The following is a 19,668-nucleotide window of genomic DNA, read 5'->3' as shown; positions in this document are numbered from 1 at the left end:
GCGACGGGAGCTGGGAGCGCGCTCGACCACCACAACCACGACATCCGATAGACCTTGCAACACAGATTCAACACGAACCCGCCGCGGTGGCTCAGTGGCTAACGCGTTGCGCTGCTGAGCACAAGGTCGCGGGTTCGATTCCCGGCTGCGGCGGCCGCTTTTCTGATGGAGGCGAAAAGCAAAAACGCCCGTGTGTACGAGATTTCGGCGCACGATAAAGATCCCCAGGTGGTCAAAATTAATCCGGAGCCCTCCACTACGGCGCGCCTCATCGCCTGCGTCGCGTCGGCGCGTTAAACTCCACAATCAATCAGATTCAACACGACTGCGCCTCTGGGACGTGAGGTAGGATAACCCCGTTCCCGCAGCGAACACCTACCGTGACCTTGTCGTTCACCTTGAACACTTTCCCGCAAAGTCGAACTGCGCTTTTTCCCTTCATTCGCTGACTTTCACTATTTCGTTATTGCTTGATCTCTTTAGCATTTGCCCTGCTGTTCTTTCGTTCTCCAGTGTTCCGTAGTTTGTTTATTCTTGTGTGTAGTTTGGTGTGGGTTTTGGGTGTCATAAACATTGTCTAGTTCACAATTTATACTTGTATTTATTATTATTGTCCCGAAACTGACAACATCTCTAACAACGTTTTAGCTTCCATTTTTTCTCGCCAGTTATTCTTTTCTATATGCCTTGCCTCTTTTTAAAGCAAAGCTATCTACCTCCAACAGCCAACGGTTACGTCGTGGCGTGCGCCAGAAGAAACTCCAAACACGGCTGGGGAGGGGCAGGTAGCTTTTCACTCACAAGAACATGTGGATAGCGCGGCGAATGGCCGCTATTACCCAGCGGTTCCCGCTCGCACGCCGGCTAGACCATTCCGTCGGCTTTGTCCCCTGCTTTAGCGGCGGTTGTTGTGGGCTGGTTGTGGCGCAGCTTCGCGTCCACTGCAGGCTTCTTTCGCACGGCTTGATTAACTTATTTGGTAGCGCCTCCTGGGTAACCCGGACCCGACCGAATTAAGTGGTCGTACGACAAAGATACGTTAAAGATTGGTTTGCAGGGCCGGAAAACAAAATGTAGAGACCACATACACACATATGGCTGCTAGAGAAACGCTGCCTTTGGCGCACTGTTTGCAACGAATGGGACTGCGTTTTCTAAACAGGTGAATACGAGTTCATTTGTGTTTTAACAGCTATTACAAAAGGCGAAAGGAGCAACTGGTTCTGATAAATGGCGACTATCAGTTTCTTCGGCATTCTCGTAATTCTCAAACTTACTAAACTACCCAGTTTAAATCGGTATAAAAGGGAATCAGTAAGCTCACATGCCGAATTGTTTCGGTGTCTGCGCTTGTGTCACGCGGTAGTGTAGCCCCGAGCTAGCACATCAAAACGGCTAGGTTTCACTGTCTTACCCTTCGAGAAACGCTCCTCTATGTTCTCTTTCGCCGACGCACGGCCGGGCTACAGCGGCAGTGACCGCCGCCCTAGCCCTGCCGTTCGGGACGCTGCTGCGTTCGGGACGCCGCCTCCGCAAATCGCAGGTAACGAATTGCAGAATCTCCGGTTTTAATCTTTGTAGAGCCACGTGTGAATTCAAGTGATGTTGCATGGGCAATTGTTGCGGGTGTCGTTTACAGCGTTGCTTCCAACCACCTTCACAGCGTTGATTGGAGCCAATTTTTTTGGTTACCTTGGCTGTCTTGGATTCTCCACTGTTCTTTCCGTATTTCATCGTTAGCTCTCTAGGCATCCTTAGCCACTGCGAATCCACGCTTTTCATATATAGGTACCTAAAAACCTTAGCTGTCTACCTACGTTTGTCCATTGCTCTCAACCTCCTCTCAAAACTTATTTTATTGTGCGATTCTTGAACTTCAAACGACGCCCAGCCCATATTTCCCTGAACTGCTTCGTTGGTTTTTTTCCTATGCGCTCGTAAGGCCAAACGGCCTACCGTTCTCTGGTTCACTTCAAGGCCCGCTAGAGGGACTGATTTTCAACACAGTACTGCATTCAGAAATGTGAGACCTGGAACCATTACTCCTTGCCACATATCTCTCTCTACTTCATATTTGTTATACCCCCACAGAGCTCTACGCTTTATTATCGCGGCGTTTCCCTTTCCCCTGCCCTTATGTTGCTCTTCGTGTTTCTGAAGTAGTTGTCCCCTTGGTTTATCCGCACCCCCCAAAACTTATATTTCATGATTCTAGATAATTCGCCAGGATTGACTGATACTGCGGCAGTGCTAGTGTCATTAAAAACATTTATTCCCAATTTTTCTGCGGTAAAATGTAAGCCGATGTCATTGGCTTCGTCACCGCTAATATTTATCAGCCGTTGCATATCGGTCTGGTTATCAGCTAAAAGAACAATGTTGCCTCTGTATAACATTCCCGGGATAGGCTGTTGTACCACTTCGACTTGCAACGTTTGCGTAAAGTTGAACCTTAATTGACTTTCCTATAGTTTCTTTTCTAACCCTGCCATGTAATGCACAAGCTCAAAGGGCATCGTTGTTTGAGCCCCTGATGGGCGTTGACCTCTTGTGCGCATTTCTGCCCTGCTAATGTCAGGAGCACTCTATCATCTTTATATATTGCTATAACAAACTGCAGTAACTGGTCATCTCAGCCCTGGAGTTTCAGCATTCTTCACAGCAGTTCTCTGTTTACGTTGTCATATGCCCCTTTGATGTCCAAGAACGTAATTCATAATGGCCTATTTTGAGCTTTCGCAATTCCAATGCATTGTGTTATCACGAAGAAATTATCATCCAAGCATCAGTCTTGTCTAAATCTATTCTGCAGTTCATCAAGGGTTTCATTTTCTTCCATCCATTCATGAATTTCTGATTTTAGCGTCTGCAATACGAATCTATACACCACTGACATTACCGTGAGTGGTCTGTGTATATCAATACCGGCTTTCTTGGCTCAGCCTAGATATAATAAATTCAGCCTACTTTCTATTCAATCCTCCGGTATTTGTTGGTTTGGATCACCTTATGTATTGCCCTCGTAAACGATGCCTTCCTTTTAGGTCGACGCAGGTTTATCAGCTGGATTGGCATTCCGTCTGGCCCCACTGCTGTTTGAGGGGAAACCTTTTGCGGGGCTTTTTTCGAGTCAAGGTTGCTCAAACCTATTTCCCTTTTCGCAGTCTTATCTGTCGCTGATGTTGTCGGTGCAGGCTTCCCTACCTGTGTTTTCCTAAACTTCTCACTAGTCACTCGAACAATATGCGTGAACTCCTGCTGTCCTTCTAAATAATTCCCCGCCTTAAGAATGGAGAATTTCTTATGGATGTCGTGTTTTGAGCTTAGTAATTTTACATGTTTCAAAAACTTCTTGGATGCGCTTTTGTCCTTTTTCTGAATTTCTGCCATCCATTGTTCTCTTTTCTGCTTGACCTTTGCTTGCACCATTTTCGGCACTTCTAGTTTTTTTCGCCCCGTAGATAGATTCCACTACCTCCGGTTCCACAAGAGTTCTTTTTGCTTCTCTATATTCTCTCGACGCCTTTTTTCGGTGTTGAATAGCCTCTTTTAATTGCACGGCAAGCCACGCCACATTCCCGATTCTAAGGGATACAAAATTTATTGACATTACGGGAGAAAACATTGCAAAGGACGGCCATGGCGCAGTACTGAGTCCGCTACCAATCGTCTATTTTACTAGACTTGTCGATGGGAAGGATACGTCTAGCCGGCACCAGTAATTATTCATGGAGGAAGATGGCAAATGTTGTAGCAGGATCTCCACACGGGTGGAGCAGTTTTTATTCCCATCTACTGGACAGAGAACAATGGCGTGCTCGCGAAAAGACGTGCCAGTCTTTTGGCGAAATGAGCCATTTATTGCTTCCGCAGTTGTGGGTGGGGCGTAATATTTCAATTACTGAACTCTTAAACTCATGTTTGAACCTCACGCAGGATTCTTCTGAAGAACCAGGACGCTATATTGGCTGGAAAGAAGCAAGCCAGAGTGTTCATTCCACTTTGCGGAAAAGCTCATGAACTGAAGTGGTGAGTGGAGTGCTTGTATGAGGCAGATGCGTCCCCTGGACATGTCACTATTTGCGTCCATGAACGTTACGCAGATGCTTGAGCGATAAAAAAAAAATAAAATTTAAAGTACACTAAAGCGGGAGAGAAAGGTGTCTTATAAGTAGAATACAGTGTCGGTAAAAAGAATACCACTCGCAGCAGCAGTAGTTGCTCAGTAACAAATAAAATCTTGAAAACAGGTGTCGACGCTCCCACACACTTTCCCGCCATAGAACTTGGGACATTACAAATTGCGAACGCACGCTGAAACATTAGTGTAGCTTGCCTAAGCGTTTTCCTGAAGCAAAGACTGATGCAGTTGCTGGCACAGACATAGGAACGTAGAACAAAGGTATGTGGGAACTTTTGCTGGTCCAGCACCTTTTAAAGACACAAAACCCAGCTAGCAAGCAAAAAAATTAATGACAGCTTTCTTTTGTTTCACTTTTGATTTCGTCGAAAACGTTTTGCGTGTGTACGAATGCAGCAAAAACAAGCATGCATGGGGTTGAATGCGAGAACCTACGGACCACTATCGTATATACAGGGTGTTAAACAGGGGCGGATCCAGGGTGGCATCAAGGGGGTGGAGCGTCACTTCACTGCTGTTACATAGCAGACAACGAGAAGGCGTGGGGGGCGAGACGAAAGTTGCCCCCTAAAGAATTCCACGCAATTATTTTTTTTCCTGCGGGTACCTGTAGTAAACCGGTGTACCCCAATCATGCTTATTGTAATGGCGTAGATCAAAACAAACCTTGGGGGACTGCATAACGGTTCTGAGAATGCGCTGAGCTATATTTATGCTAAATAAACTGGGGAAAAGAAGTACGCAGTGTGCACGTCCGACTAGTCAGTTGCAGTCGCTGTGGCCTAATATGTTTGAAAGACAAATCCCAGCACACCGTCGTGATTCCTGGCGTTAAGTGCTAGCCGGAGCTTTAAGCACCATCTTCTGACCCAAACTGAATAAGGAAGGATTTAATGTATATTGGGGATGCATCGGAAATAAATGTCACGCAGAAAGCAAAAAATGTGTTTATGCATTGTTCTGATAATTAGTTTAATGTTAAAGGAGCGCGGAGACGGAATCACAACGCCAAAAAAACGCAAAGGAAAAGTCTAGTAAGATTACGTACTTCCAGACAGACACAGAATCGCTCAAGAACCAGAGCGCACAAAATGATGTTGTACACTGGGCCTAAATAAACAGTTCAAATAAATTTCTCAGCTTCAAAGCACACAAATGATTGATGTCAATGATAAAAAGGAGGCATAAACTAACGCACCCGACACAAGAAAGTCAATCTACAGCCGTTCGTTTTTTCCTTATAGACGGATTAAAAAGCCAACCGCAGTTAATGAACAGCCATTCGTTTTTCCATTATGGATGGGTTACAGAGCCAGCAGCAATCAGTGGTACCACCATAAACAAACCCCTCAAGTACAGTATTTACGTCTACGAAAATGTCCCGGTGCGTAGAGAGTAAAGCAAGCCCTAACAAATTATATTATCCTCGCTCATGTTAGACCGAATCCACGTCTTCAGACTACGACGAGTTGAAATGAACGCTTCTGCTGTTGCAACGCTGATCGGCAGCGCCACCAGGACCCGTAGGAGCGTGTGAATGGTTGGAAAAATGCCCTTAGCGCAAGCGCCGAAAGCCTCAATGGCTGTCGACGGAATGCACACGCCACATGCCTATTTCGGTACCAGTTCGCAAACCACAAGTCGTACTCAACTCGGAACGTCTGTTCAGGATTAGTAAGTTCCATGCGAGTAATTGAGCAGTGCTTCATTTCACGGCAAAGGTGCGGTCAAGGATCAAGTCAATTAAAAAAAGTTTCTTGATCGCAATGAGGTGAGGCAAGATGTCGTCGTGGTTATCATGCTTTCAAAATGTGACGTAATGATCGTACGCAGACACCGGGTATGTTGCTCTCGGTGCTGTTGAAGGTATCTGATGTCGTTTGTATAACAAGCGATTTCACGAGAAGCCTGGTTGTAGCTTTCCATTATTTGAGCCCCGTGGACGTCTTCACGAGGTGAGAGCACGTTCACAAAACACAACGTCAAGATCGCTCCTAACGTTTTATCTCCTCCATAGTAGCAGAGTCGTAGTTGGACGCCCTCATCAACTTACATATATGACTTTGAAAAGCGTAATTTCATGTTTATGTGTCAGTAGCACTTCGGCACAACCCACTTTTCTGTAAATATATTGGGTATCTTCATTAAAATTTTCAAAGTTTAAATGTGGTGTTATTGCAGAGCTTACGCAGAGCAGTGCAGTCACAACAAAATAGTCATATCCTTACCAGCTAACAATGTAGTTCACAGGGCACCGTTGATTATATGTGGGCTTGCATGTTTTGTACGAGCAGGTTCCTCGATTTGGGCCACACCGTGGTCGGCGTAGAGTTTCTCGAGGAATGCGTCCTCGAGTATTTCGTGGAGAATGATCTCAAGGTGGAGAAGACATCGTGTCCGGTCACCAAATGCAAGATCTTACAGGTAACCGATGTTCGGTTCTGTCAGTTTTGTGACTGGTCGCTGAATCATTCAATTCATTCCCTCTTTTTTGGTGGCTGTCATTGAATCTTTACAGCAGATCTGAGGCAGTTAATAAGAACTTCCTCTAGCAAGATTTGAACTTTGCACCATTGAACCATTTGATGTCACTATGCCTTTTTCTTTATTACAATTAGTAACTTTGGCTGCAAATCTGTGTTTGAGTGTGTACGTATGTTTTTTCTGCGTATTTCCGGGTCAAGAAGTTGCGGCTAATGATATCTGCATCATTGGAGCCAACAGAAAAATCTTGAACTTTGACAATTGTGGGTATTATGTATTAACCTACAAGTGCTAACCTTGGGTTTTTAGTGGATTCTACATTATCTACTACCATACACCGTCTTTAGTTGTCCTTTCTAGTTAAAAATAATCGTTGATGCAGTCAAAGACGAGTGATCATCATATGTAATTATATATATATATATATATATATATATATATATATATATATATATATATATATATATATATATATATATATATATATATATATATATATATATATCCGAGTGGCGCCGGCTATCATTCACAAGCATAGGAAACAACATACATTAACATAAATGCCCGAGAAAGTGGAGGGGAAACAGCCCCGCCGGTAGCGTAGTGGTGATCACACCAGACGCGTATTCTGGAGGTTGTGGGTTTGGATCCCACCCGGCGGGCATTTTTTCTCCACTTTCTTTCTGTCTTTCAAAATTCTTTATCTGTTACAATGACCCACCGCACTCTCCCCTTTGCTTTATAAAGCATTCTTGACGGTCAACCCTTATTTATGTCCTAATTCAACGAGTCCCTCATTTCCAATTCTGATTCGCTACATGCATAGCGAGGGCCTCTGTTGTGGCAGTCTTGGTGCCTAGGTAGCTTAAGAGGGTTCAACGCTGGTTGACCACCCTCGATATGTCGTAGGCGCTCGAGGCACGGCCCGGTGGTCAAAAAGAAGGTCCCCTTTACCCCGAGTAGTCCGAGCGGAGCTGGCTACCACCCCCAAGCGCAGGAAGCCGATACTTTAACATAAAATACCCAAGGAAGTGGAGGGGAAACAGCCCCGCCGGTAGCGTAGTGGTTTTCGCACCATACCGGTATTCTGGAGGTCGTGGGTTCGGATCCCACCCGGCGGGCATTTTTTCACCACTTTATTTGTGGCTCAAAAAAGTCTTCATCTGTTTCTATGACCTACCGCATTCCCCCTTTGCTGTCCGAGGTTTTCATGACTGCCAACCCTTATTCTGTCTTTATTCACCGAGCCCCTTATTTCCCATTTCTGATTCGCTATATATATATATATATATATATATATATATATATATATATATATATATATATATATATCAAGGTTGCAGTCCTTCTTGCCAGTGCTATTTGGCGCTTTGACAATGTTTTTGATAAATAGTGCCGAATTAGGTATGATTGCCCTTTTTGACAATGTATAAATAATTGAAAATTCAAGTCGAGAAAAAAAAAAAAAAAAAAATATATATATATATATATATATATATATATATATATATATATATATATATATATTTTCTTCACATTTTTTCTTCACTTTCTTTCTTTCTTTCCAAATTCTTAATCTGTTTCAATTATCTACCACATCCTCCCCTTTGCTTTCCGAGGTTTTCTCGACTGCCAACCCTTATTTCTGTGTTATTTTCAACGAGCCCCTCATTTCCTATTCTGATTCGCTACATGCATAGCGAGGGCCTCTGTTCTGGCAGTCTTGTTGCCAAAGGGAGCTTAAGAGGGTTCAAAGCTGGTCGACCACTCTGGACATGTCGTAGACACTCGAGTCACGACCCGGGGATAAAAAAGAAGGTCCCCTTCACCCCGATTTGTCCGAATGGCGCTGGCTACCACCCCCAAGCACAGGAAACAAATCTACCTAACATAAATACCCCAGAAAGTGAATGGGAAAATCGCCCCGCCGGTAGCGTAGTGGTTATCGCACCAGACCGGTATTCTGGAGGTCGTGGGTTCGGATCCCACCTGGCGGGCATTTTTTCTTCACTTTCTTTCTTTCTTTCCAAATTCTTAATCTGTTTCAATTATCTACCACATCCTCCCCTTTGCTTTCCGAGGTTTTCTCGACTGCCAACCCTTATTTCTGTGTTATATATATATATATATATATATATATGTATATATATATATATATATATATATATATATATGTATATATATATCGGTAGTGGTAGTGCACCGCAGGCGTTATGCGGAGGTTGTAGGTTTGAGTCCCGCTTCAGGAAAACTGGCGAGTTTTTTCTCGACTTGAATTTTCAATTATTTATACATACATATACATTTATACATACATACATACATATATATATATATATACATAAATATATATATATATATATATATTTTTATTATTATTATTATTTATTTATTTATTTATTTATTTAAAAATACCTTACAGGCCGTTGTTGCAGGGCATTGTGTAAGGGGGGGTAACAAAGGGTGAGTGTCGCGACAGAACTGTAAGGGAACATCAAACTTTGAATCAACTTCGAATGAACGGAACAACAAATAACACGTTATATGTCACTAAAGAGGCAAAGAAGAGAATGCACAAAAAAAGTCATTTGAAGTTACACATGGGATCATTGCTGGTTGGAAGGAATACAAATATGCGCAATACAACTTAGTAAAAACACCTTGTACACACGTAGTTAAAAATATTCTATAACAAAGCGCACAAAGCAATTTGTTCTTGTTTTGAAAACACAGGATTATAAAGGGCGACAACAGAGTTTTACTTGTGTGCATAAGGACATTATAAAGTCACAAAGTGTGAAGCGGTAAGAAAAAAGAAAGAAAAAGAAGAGCGCGTGCTGTTTTACTGCACACAAGGCCTTAATCTGTAAGCGGAAGGAACCGGAGTAAAAACGAATGGATATAATTACACTGGAGCGATACAGGAGGTGGCACAAATACTTGTAAAAAAGAACCAGTCGAAGTTTCTATGACTGAAAGAAAGAGTGGAGAAGTCTGAATTTTTCGGGGTCTGATTGATATGCGATGTTATTCGAGAGATCATTCCACAAGCGGATGGCGTGAGGAAGAGCCGATGAGTTAAAGGCGTCGGTTGACCCATATAATCGCGTGAAACGTAAGTTATTATGCAGCCTGCGAGATGTAACGGAAGGTATATCGAGTTGAAATGAGAATGGCTTATTACTGTAAACATACTTATGGAAGAGGCATAGAAAAGAAATATCCCGCCGAGCTCGTCCGCGTCCCCTTCGTCCTTTGTCTTGCCTACTGCGCTCTACGGTGTTTAGATCCCGCCGAGTGCTCAGCAGTTGAAGAGAAAGGCAGAGCTTAATTTCCGTTATGCTGCTATGGTAGTCGTAATTTCGCGAGATAAATCGGGCTGCCCTATTTTGAATCGCTTCAAGCATGTTGATTAGGTAATTTTGGAATGGGCAGCAGATGGATGCGGCGAATTCAAGTTGTGGGCGAACGAAGGTCTGATAAGCTAGTTGACGAACATGGGATGGGCAGCTATGCAAATTGCGGCGTAAGTATCCCAATGATTTTGAAGCTTTTACACAAATGGTGGTGATATTGTGTGACCATAAAAGATTTGGTGTGAAAAGAATACCTAGGTAGTTGTAGCAGGATGCGTGCGACAGAGGGTAATCATCAATGATGGACGAATAGCTGGAAATATTTTCCTTGCGTGTGAAAGACATAATTTTGCACTTCTGCTTGTTTAGCGACATCAGCCATTTTTTGCACCAGTCATTAATCTTGTTGAGGTCATTTTGCAGTGTTAGGTGGTCGTCAGCACAGGTTCTTGAACGATATATAATGCAATCATCGGCGAAAAGTCGCATGCGAGATGAGGTGCTGATTGGCAAATCGTTAATATAAATTAAGAATAGCAGGGGGCCGAGGACGCACGCCTGCGGTACCCCTGACGGTACGTGGGAAAGAGGGGATTGGGTATTGTTTATTACTGTGAACTGCTGGCGGAGCGAAAGAAAGTTTCGAAGTCAAGATAAAGTGAGCGAGTCTAATCGAAGTGAAGATAATATTGAAATCAGACGACAGTGGGGTACACGATCAAATGCTTTTGAAAAATCGAGAAAAATGCAGTCAGTCTGAAGGTTATTGTTCATGTTGCAATGTAGTTCTGGCGTAAATTCCAGCAGCTGTGCTTAGCACGAAAAACCTTTTCTAAATCCATGTTGGTTGACAAAAAAGAAGTGGTTAGATTCTAAGTGCCAGGAAACATGAGAAGCAATTATAAGTTCCAGAAGTTTGCAGCGGATGCACATTAGAGAGATGGGGCGATAACTTTCGGGTGAATGTTTATCGCCGGCTTTAAACAGGGGGACTATTTTACCAATCTTCCAGTCAATGGGAAGCTGGCCTGTTGCTAATGGTTGTGTGAAAATGTGATACAGGATATTAACAGAAACAGAAAGGGTGTTTTTCAGAACTTTGAAACTCATATCGTCAATGCCAGCTGAAGTAGATAGCTTAAGATTAGCGAAAAGAAGTGCGATACCCTCAGGCGTTATTTTAATAGGTTGCATGTAATCTATGTTGAGATCGGGAACGTTGGGAACATCGGTGTGGTCTTCCCGCGTGAAAACGGATGAAAAGAAGGTGTTAAAGGCTGAGGTGCAATGACTGCCTGAGAGGGGAGCATGGTGATCATCTAGCAAGGAAATCTGTTGAGCATCGTGTTCCGGAGATATTTGTTTCCAGAATTTTCTAGGATTTGATTTCAAAAGGGAAGGCAAATCATTAGAGAAATACTTTTGTTTAGCAGATTTAATTGTGGAACAGTAATTTTCATAACATTTTTGTACGCCTCCCATCCCGAGGACGTACCAAGTCGTTTTGCCGCGCGGTATAGACGTTTCTTTTTATTTCTGAGCTATCAGATGGATTTAGTAAATCAGGGGTTAGTTTAATCATATTTGACGGAAACAAGTGGAATATGCCCATTTGCTAGCGCGCATAATTTGTTTCTGTAGAGCACCCAGTTATCATTGACGTCACGTTCGGAAAAGGATAGCAGGAATATGTCATTGTAGAAGGTTTCTAGTTCAGCGTTGATTTTGCTGTAGTTAGCTTTATTGTAATCACGGATTTTTTTCTGTTCAATGCCAGAGAAAGGTAGTCGAATGTTAAGGGTTACTTGAAGAAGACTGTGATCGCTGAATCTATCTATGTTCAGTATGGTATTTACTGTTTCAGGAGCGGTGGTGAGAAGTAGGTCGAGGATGTTAGAACCGCGAGTGGGCTGATTCACCATTTGCGATAAGTTAAAGCCTAAGGTTAGGTTGATAAATTCTGTAGCCATGTGGCGAGGGGAAGACAACTGGTTCCATTCAATCGCGGGAAAATTGAAATCGCCAAGGATGAATATGGAATCGCTATGGCAGAGATGGATGGCTTCAGTGACGCTACTGCGCAGTTCTTCCAGAAATGAATGGTTACAGTCAGGAGGTCGGTAACAATTTCCGATGAGCAGTGTGGTGGACTTGGTTAAGCATGCTACCCAGATAATTTGTATGTTAGACTGTGTTTTGATGGCATATGATTGTAAAGTTTTTTTTACTGCGAGAAGAACTCCTCCGCCCCCCCTATTAGTACGGTCATTTCGGTAAATGTTGAAATTGCTACGATCAGAGAGAACTTCGTTATCGGTTATGTCAGGGTATAGCCAGGTTTCGGTGAGGGCAAGAATATCGCAGTCACAATCGTCAAGGAAGGAACATGACAAATCCCGTTTTGGCATTAGGCTGCGGATGTTAGTAGACGATAGCGATAATGTGGTGATGGCTTGAATGGGCGAAGTCATATTCCTATCTTGCCCGCACGTGTTATTTAGCTATCTGCTAGCTAGTACAACACCATCACTGGTGACGTCATAGATGTAAGTCTGCTTGTTAATGTGCAGGCGGTCAACTGAAATTTTCAAAGCCTCGTTCTGAGACGTAGCGAAGCTCACCAACTTGCGTCTTGCCTGCCGTGTTGCCGGGGAAAAGTCTTCACCAATAGAATAGGTTGTTCCTTTTAATTTGCGTGCACAGGACAAGATCTGCTCTTTGTCCTTATAAAATGTTAGTTTTGCTGTGATAGGCCTATTTTTTCCTTCAGTGAATTTGCCAAGCCTGTGTACACGCTCGATTTGAGAACTAGTTGTTGTTAATTCAAGTTTTTCAGCACAAAACACTATTACTTTCTCCTCCGCCGCGGCCCATTCTTCCTCCTCGTTATCTTCTATCCCAAAAAAGAGAAGGTTTGATCGCCGCTGCCTATTTTCGGCATCGTCGCATCGGGACGAAATGGCTGCCAACTGATCTGAAACTTTCAGGAGGGTGCTGTCAGAGGGACTATCTGCGTTACGCTGCAATGCAATGGTTGCCTGAAGGGCAGCGACTTTAGCATCAAGTAGCTTGATGTGATTTTTAACAGTTTTTTGCTCCCCACTTGCTCGTTTCAGATCAGCTAACATTGTGGCGTGTTCAGCCTCTAGCTTTTTAATTGTTTCCAAAGCCGAAGCGAAGGCGTCAGCTTCCGCTTTACTCATCGGCCCCGGATTCGTTTCCACATCGCCCGCGAGCTTGAGCAGTAAGTTTCGAACGGAAGAACAGAGATTTTACGAAATGCACAACAAACGCTTGAATACATCGTAAAACTCTGGTGGGCACGACACCGCAATGAAACAGGAATGACTGCACTTGATACAGGAAGCACCCTTCATGTAACTGACCTGTAACACCAGTGGCCGTAAGTCTCCCATCCCAAATGCGGCGCCGTACACAAAGCAGGCGGATGAAGACTGAAGCTTATATGCGCCTCTGCTGACGTCACTAGGTGATATATATATATATATATATATATATATATATATGTGTGTGTGTGTGTGTGTGTGTGTGTGTGTGTGTGTGTGTGTGTGTGTGTGTGTGTGTGTGTGTGTGTGTATTCCTGTCATCCCTCTATTTCTTTTCATCATACCTACTGGGAACAAACTATCAACTTTCTGCACTGAACATTGTCTATTCATGATGGTCAACTAACTACAAAGGTCTTAGAAAGCCAACGGATAAGGAAAAATACCTTCATTTCAATAGTTGTCATTTAAAGCACTATAAAACTATAAAACTAACATACCTTAATGAGGCTCTTCGATTTAAAAGAATTTGTACCGAACAATCAGTTTTTAGCGGCAATTGTTCCGAGCTTCCAAGCGCTTTAGCTAAGCAGAAATACTCTCCTCTGATAATTGACGATGCCATTAGGCGTGCTGACAGCCTTGACCGCAAAACACTTTTGTTTTGCGAAAACCAGGCAGCCTGTTTGCTCCCATACTAACCTAATTCTTACCTCTTCCACGCATCCACAGAATTTTCTCTCTCTCTCGATTTGCATATATATATATATATATATATATATATATATATATACATGTAGCGAATCAGAATAGGAAATGAGGGGCTCGTTGAAAATAACACAGAAATAAGGGTTGGCAGTCGAGAAAACCTCGGAAAGCAAAGGGGAGGATGTGGTAGATCATTGAAACAGATTAGGAATTTCCAAATTCCTAATCTGTTTCAATGATCTACCACATCCTCCCCTTTGCTTTCCGAGGTTTTCTCGACTGCCAACCCTTATTTCTGTGTTATATATATATACATATATATATATATATATATATATATATATATATATATATATATATATATATATATATATATATATATATATATATATATATATATATATATATATATATATATATATATATATATATATATATTGCGAATTAGAATGGGAAATGAGGGACTCGTTGAAATGAAGATAGAAAATAAGGGTAGGCAGTCAAGATAGCCAAAGAAACCAAAGGGGAAAATGTCGTTCGACAGATCTATTTTAAAAACGAAAAAGTGGAGAAAAAACGCGGAGAATTGTTCTCCACTTTCCACACACATCTCTACACTCCCTCACCTTGCAATATCAAAGCATGCCATATCACGGGCCACTCATTTGACCATATCAAAGCCACGATACTTGAGTCGATTTTTCGAACCCATCATGACAAGGAGCTTCGATACTATCGCACGTGGCCTAAAAAGAAGCGCAGAAAAACGCAGTTGCTTGCATCAGTAGTGAGTTTTAGCAGTCCGTCCGTTCCGTCGTGTACGTTGTTGCCGGGTTGACCGGGACCCAACTGCGCCTGCACGTGCGGAAGGGCGAAGAGGAAGGGCGAGGAGGCACGGACATGGCGAAGGCAGGCCCGCGGAACTAATCCTCCTACCGCGACGAATGCATAACTGCCCAGACGGGTCCCGGTCAACCCTGTAACAACGTACACGACAAAACAGACGGACTGCGAAAACTCTCTAGTGACTCTATTCCATGCTTCTGCCCGTTCACCGTTCCCGCCCCCCCCTACTGTTTTTCTGTGCGTGTGTGCTTGTCATCGCTGACTTTCAGTGCGGAGTACCTTATGACCGCACAATGTCCGTCCGCGTCCGTGCGCATAGCATTTACAATCGCAAAAAATTCACACAGCTACCGCCAGAATTGGAGCCTGCGTCTGGCAGACGAGAGACAGAGTTAGTGTCAGTCGTCTTACCCATTGGGCTAGTTAGTACGCGAGAGTCAAACGGCTAACTCCCTCCCCTGTAACGGTGCGGAGTAATACCTTAGCACCTCCGAATGTCCGTCCGCGTCCATCCGTGCGCACACCACCATCAAGTGAAAATCAAGCGAAATTCCATTTGACCCGTGAGTTGCGGTTTCATTGAAGGAATAATCAAAGAGCAACTCACGGCTCAAATCGCATGACGGTCGGGGCGCAAATCGGATGTCACTCGGAGCGCAACTTAGATGTCATTTCGAGTCCCCATACTCTGCACCCTCGCCATCATCCACGGAGTGGAGATGCTGCCATTTTTTATACTGCATGTGTTAGACAAATCATTATGTTGTATGTTATCAAACAGAGTATCATCCGGAATTTTGTATTTTTATTGTGTTACTTGATTTTCATTGTTTCTTCTCTCACGTGATCTTGAAACGAACACCTTTTTATGGTTTGTGACAATCACCGCTACTGTTATTCTAACGAAGGCCGCTCCCCCGGCTGAAACGTTCAAACAATTTCTGTTTCGACGTTTGTGTTTATTTTTCTTGATCTTTCCCGGTGTCCAAGAAACAGTTATTCTTGCAATTATATATATATATATATATATATATATATATATATAGAGAGAGAGAGAGAGAGAGAGAGAGAGAGAGACAGAGATAGAGAGAGAGAGAGAGAGAGAGAGAGAGAGAAAGTCGTGAGGTATAGTCCTTAGTTGCTGCAGGAATACGCACAAAGTAAAAGTACGCTCTTTGGAGGCTTTATTCTCAATGTTTCGACCTGAGACAGGTCTTCTTCGGGAATGAAAGCTTTGTGAAAAAATCGTACGGATTCAGGGTGGGGGCGGCGCCCCGAAACAGAAACCAAATGGGAAACAAACACACAAACGACCACACACACCATACAGAGCTTATTCTGCTAAAGTCAAGCGAAAATGACCCGCCAAAACAAGCAAACAAACAAACAGACAAGAAAACGAAAAAGAAAGGGGGGGGGGGGGGTAGCTAGGAGGAACATACTTCATGAACGCGAGTGGTGGGGATGATAAGAAATGCGACAAGTTCATGGGTGGCGAAAGCCCGAAAAACATCCGGTGTCTCCAAGAGGAGAAAACTACAAAGCACATGCCGCCACGACCAGTGAGTGTATATGCGCGCCACCGGTAACGAGGATTGACTACCAACCGTCTTCAGCGGCAAGGTCAAGAATGCAAGCGGGGCCCTTTACCGTATTTGGAGCCCAGGCAGCCTCCGCGACTTTGGGGGGTCCTACAAAAGCCAATGGGGGAGCCCATTTGAGGCGTCCCCTTGCCCGCCTTCGCCTTCCTCTGCACACGGCGACGCGTCGTGTCGCGCAAGGTTCATGCACGGCGTGTTAACTGTTAGCACTCGGCCTGTCGCCCGCACGCGTGGACCCCTGGGATTATTCCGCGAAAATATGGCGGAACGTGGCAATTTGTAAAAAAATGAAAACAAGAAGAGAGAGGCGACATTCGGTGTATCCCTTGCCTCCGGAGCAACCAAAAAATAGAAAAGAAAAGAAAAAGAAGAAAAAAAGGGGAAAGAGAAGCACAGCAAAACAAGCGAAAGGACAGGAAGGACGCGCGCACCCTGTGAGCACTGGTATTGGGGATCACAATGTGAATACAAGACACCCGAGGCGGAAGCCACAACAGACACCAAAATACAATACTTGTTACACACTCGGTCCAAATTGGAAGCTTCAACATTCTATTTCATATTTCCCAATGATAAAATGGGTATGACATATGGTAACATAAACAGGCAATGACTACAATATGGCTATTAATGAGGCGTGTTATGCTTGCTAAACGCTCAGACAAGAAAATGAGAAAGAGAGGAAGCAAAAATAGGGGGCGGGAAAGGAATTGTTGGTAAGGGGTCGGTAGAGGACGAGACAATTATAGTGACCGCGGAATACAGCGGATGGTGGTTGGTGTTTGAATGCACAACCTCACAGCGGGAGCAACAGGCTGCCCGTGCAATACCATGCGCGGGAAAGGCCGATGCACCGGAAGGGCTTAATGTAGGCATAGCAAATGGACAGAACTACAAGGTCTCGTATGTCCCGGGGTCGCAATGCCTCAATGGTCATGCAGCGTACGAATTACAGTCATCGTTCCACGACTCTCATTAAGACCCCCCTTCAGGGTATTAAATTTATAGATTAAGACTCACATTGTTCTCGCTCCCTATAGCTAGAAAAACTGTTTTGTAGAAGTGACTTTAATGTCTTCGAAAGAGTGATTTTGCATCGCTAGGTGTCTGGACAAGGAAAGGTTCGGGAGTGCTTTGGTGTGAGAACGGTGATTTTTAAACCGCAATAAAAAAGGTCCATCAGTCTGTCCTATGTACTGCATCTGAGATCCGCCACACTTCAATAGGTACCGTACTTACCCGATTCTAACGTGCACTTTTTTTTCGGAAAAATAGGACGAAAAATCGCATGCGCGTTAGAATCGGATACGAAACTGAAACAGCAGAAATTCCGTCCCACCCATCGCCATCGCCATGTCAAGATGGCGCTAAAGCTTTTAGCAACGATTTTTCGGACGCAGGAAGCATAGGCGCCTAGGCTTTTCTATCGGCGTTCACACAAATCGTCAAGTAGTTGCACTTGCGCGCTTAATAACAGCAATGGCAGCAGCGGCTCTCACGCGTTCAAAACGAGCGGTAGACTGAAGCGTGCGCCTCTGGAGAAGCTCGCGGGATGGGCGTGTGAGGCGTGGGCCACGATCCTATCGACCATGGTTGAACGTTAGTTCAGAAGTGTGGCATCGCGAACGTGCTTGACGGCACCGAGGACGAAATGTTGTGGTCAGCGGAGAGCGACGACAAGTGAGATGAGTGAGATTACTTCGGGAAATAAATCACCCGTTTCTCTCGCATTCGTTTTTCTTGCTCACACAGTTCCGTGCGCGTTACAATCGGAGGTGCAAGTTTTTTCGGTTTTTTGTCAGGAAAATCGGGTGCGCGTTAGAATCGCGGGGGCGCGTTAGAATCGGGTAATTACGGTAAACCAAATTGGACGAGTCAAAATCAAATGAACCACGTACAGAATATCGGGAGTCCGAATGTGTGCTGATTGCCACCCTCGCGGTCTCCAATTGTTTGCATACCAAACATCTGTTTCTGCCACACGGCCGGCAACCTAATTGCTGGGTGTGCCTGTCTTTGGCGTGGACAAGATAGTCCCCTATGCTTTTTGCTCGCCTGTATACTACACGCGGAGGATCACTGAAAATTATGGAAAGTCGCTCGCTCTACAGGAGAATGTTGAAGTGCTTTTTAAAAATTTGATTCACGTTTGGCGGCCTACTAGTAAAAGTTAAGAATAAATTAGCGCGGGAATTATTCCCATCATTCACGTGTGACCCCTGTAGCAGTGTGTTATGATTTAAACTTGCCGCCCTAGATATGGCATCGTCAACAATGGCCGGCGGGTAATGCTGTTTGACGAGGACGCTCCGCATTCGGCTGGCATTCGAACGAAAGTCTTCATGCCGGGAGCAAATTCTTCTAAATCAATGTGCCTGGGAATAAGTGATGGCCATCCTAATGACGTGGGTGGCAGCTGTAGAAGTGCAGGTACTGTTGGCGGTCTGTAGGTTTCCTGTACACACTAGTCTCCAGGGAGCCCACCCGTACATGAACCTGAACGTCCAAGAAACTAATTTCGGTGCGAGAGTACTCGTAGGGGAATGGAATGTTAGGATGAACTGTGTTGAATTATTCTATAAAGGCAATAAGTCGTTGCTCAGTGTCTGTCCAGATCATGAAAATGTCATCAAGGAATCGGTTCTACAGTGCAGGTGAACTGTCTGAAGTAGAGTGGAATTTTGTTTCAATATTGCGCATGAATATGGTGGCATAATTGGGTGCCATTTTTGTTCCCATCGCAGTGCCACTAGTTTGGAGAAAGTATTTGTTTTCAAATTCAAAACTGTTGAGTTCTAATACGAGACGCGTTAATTCTCAATAATCCTCGCGATGGGAGAGTCGACTTCGCGGTGTTCGTTGTACGAGTGATTGAGGGCATTGATGCCATCGCTGTGCGGAATGTTGGTATAAAGGGAGGTCACGTACAATGTTACGAGAAATGAACCGTCCGGCATAGCCATGCCCTCGATTTCTTGGAGAAAATGGTTTGTGTCCCGTACGTGTGATGGAAATTGAGGAGGTATATCGCGAATGAGGTAATCTATATAACTTGAAATTGGCTCTGTGATGGTGCCTATTCCCGATAAAATTGGTAGGCCGGGATTTCCAAATTTGTGTAATTTCGGAAGCATGTAAAAGCTGCCAACCACTGGGTGGGACGATGATAGTACCGTGGCAAGTTTTCTATCAATTTCTCGGGCCCCCACAAGTCGCTCAAGTACGTTATTCACAATTTTTTTGTG

The 19,668-nt window shown here is 44.1% G+C and overlaps 1 protein-coding gene across 1 annotated transcript in view; it reads left to right on the top strand.

Annotated features, from left to right (window-relative positions):
• Positions 1–19,668, top strand: part of LOC144163289 (putative thiopurine S-methyltransferase) — a 95,022-nt gene that overhangs the window by 14,326 nt on the left and 61,028 nt on the right. Inside the window, exons 2-3 of the mRNA XM_077694196.1 lie at positions 3,937–4,029; positions 6,436–6,565. Coding sequence (XP_077550322.1) covers positions 3,937–4,029; positions 6,436–6,565 — 223 coding nt within the window. The remainder of the gene's footprint in view (positions 1–3,936; positions 4,030–6,435; positions 6,566–19,668) is intronic.

Source organism: Haemaphysalis longicornis, unplaced genomic scaffold (genome assembly GCF_048455015.1).
Source record: "Haemaphysalis longicornis isolate Haplotype H1 unplaced genomic scaffold, Haemaphysalis longicornis Haplotype H1 scaffold_1, whole genome shotgun sequence".
Lineage (NCBI taxonomy): Eukaryota > Metazoa > Arthropoda > Arachnida > Ixodida > Ixodidae > Haemaphysalis > Haemaphysalis longicornis.
This window is presented reverse-complemented; position numbering and strand designations above follow the sequence as displayed.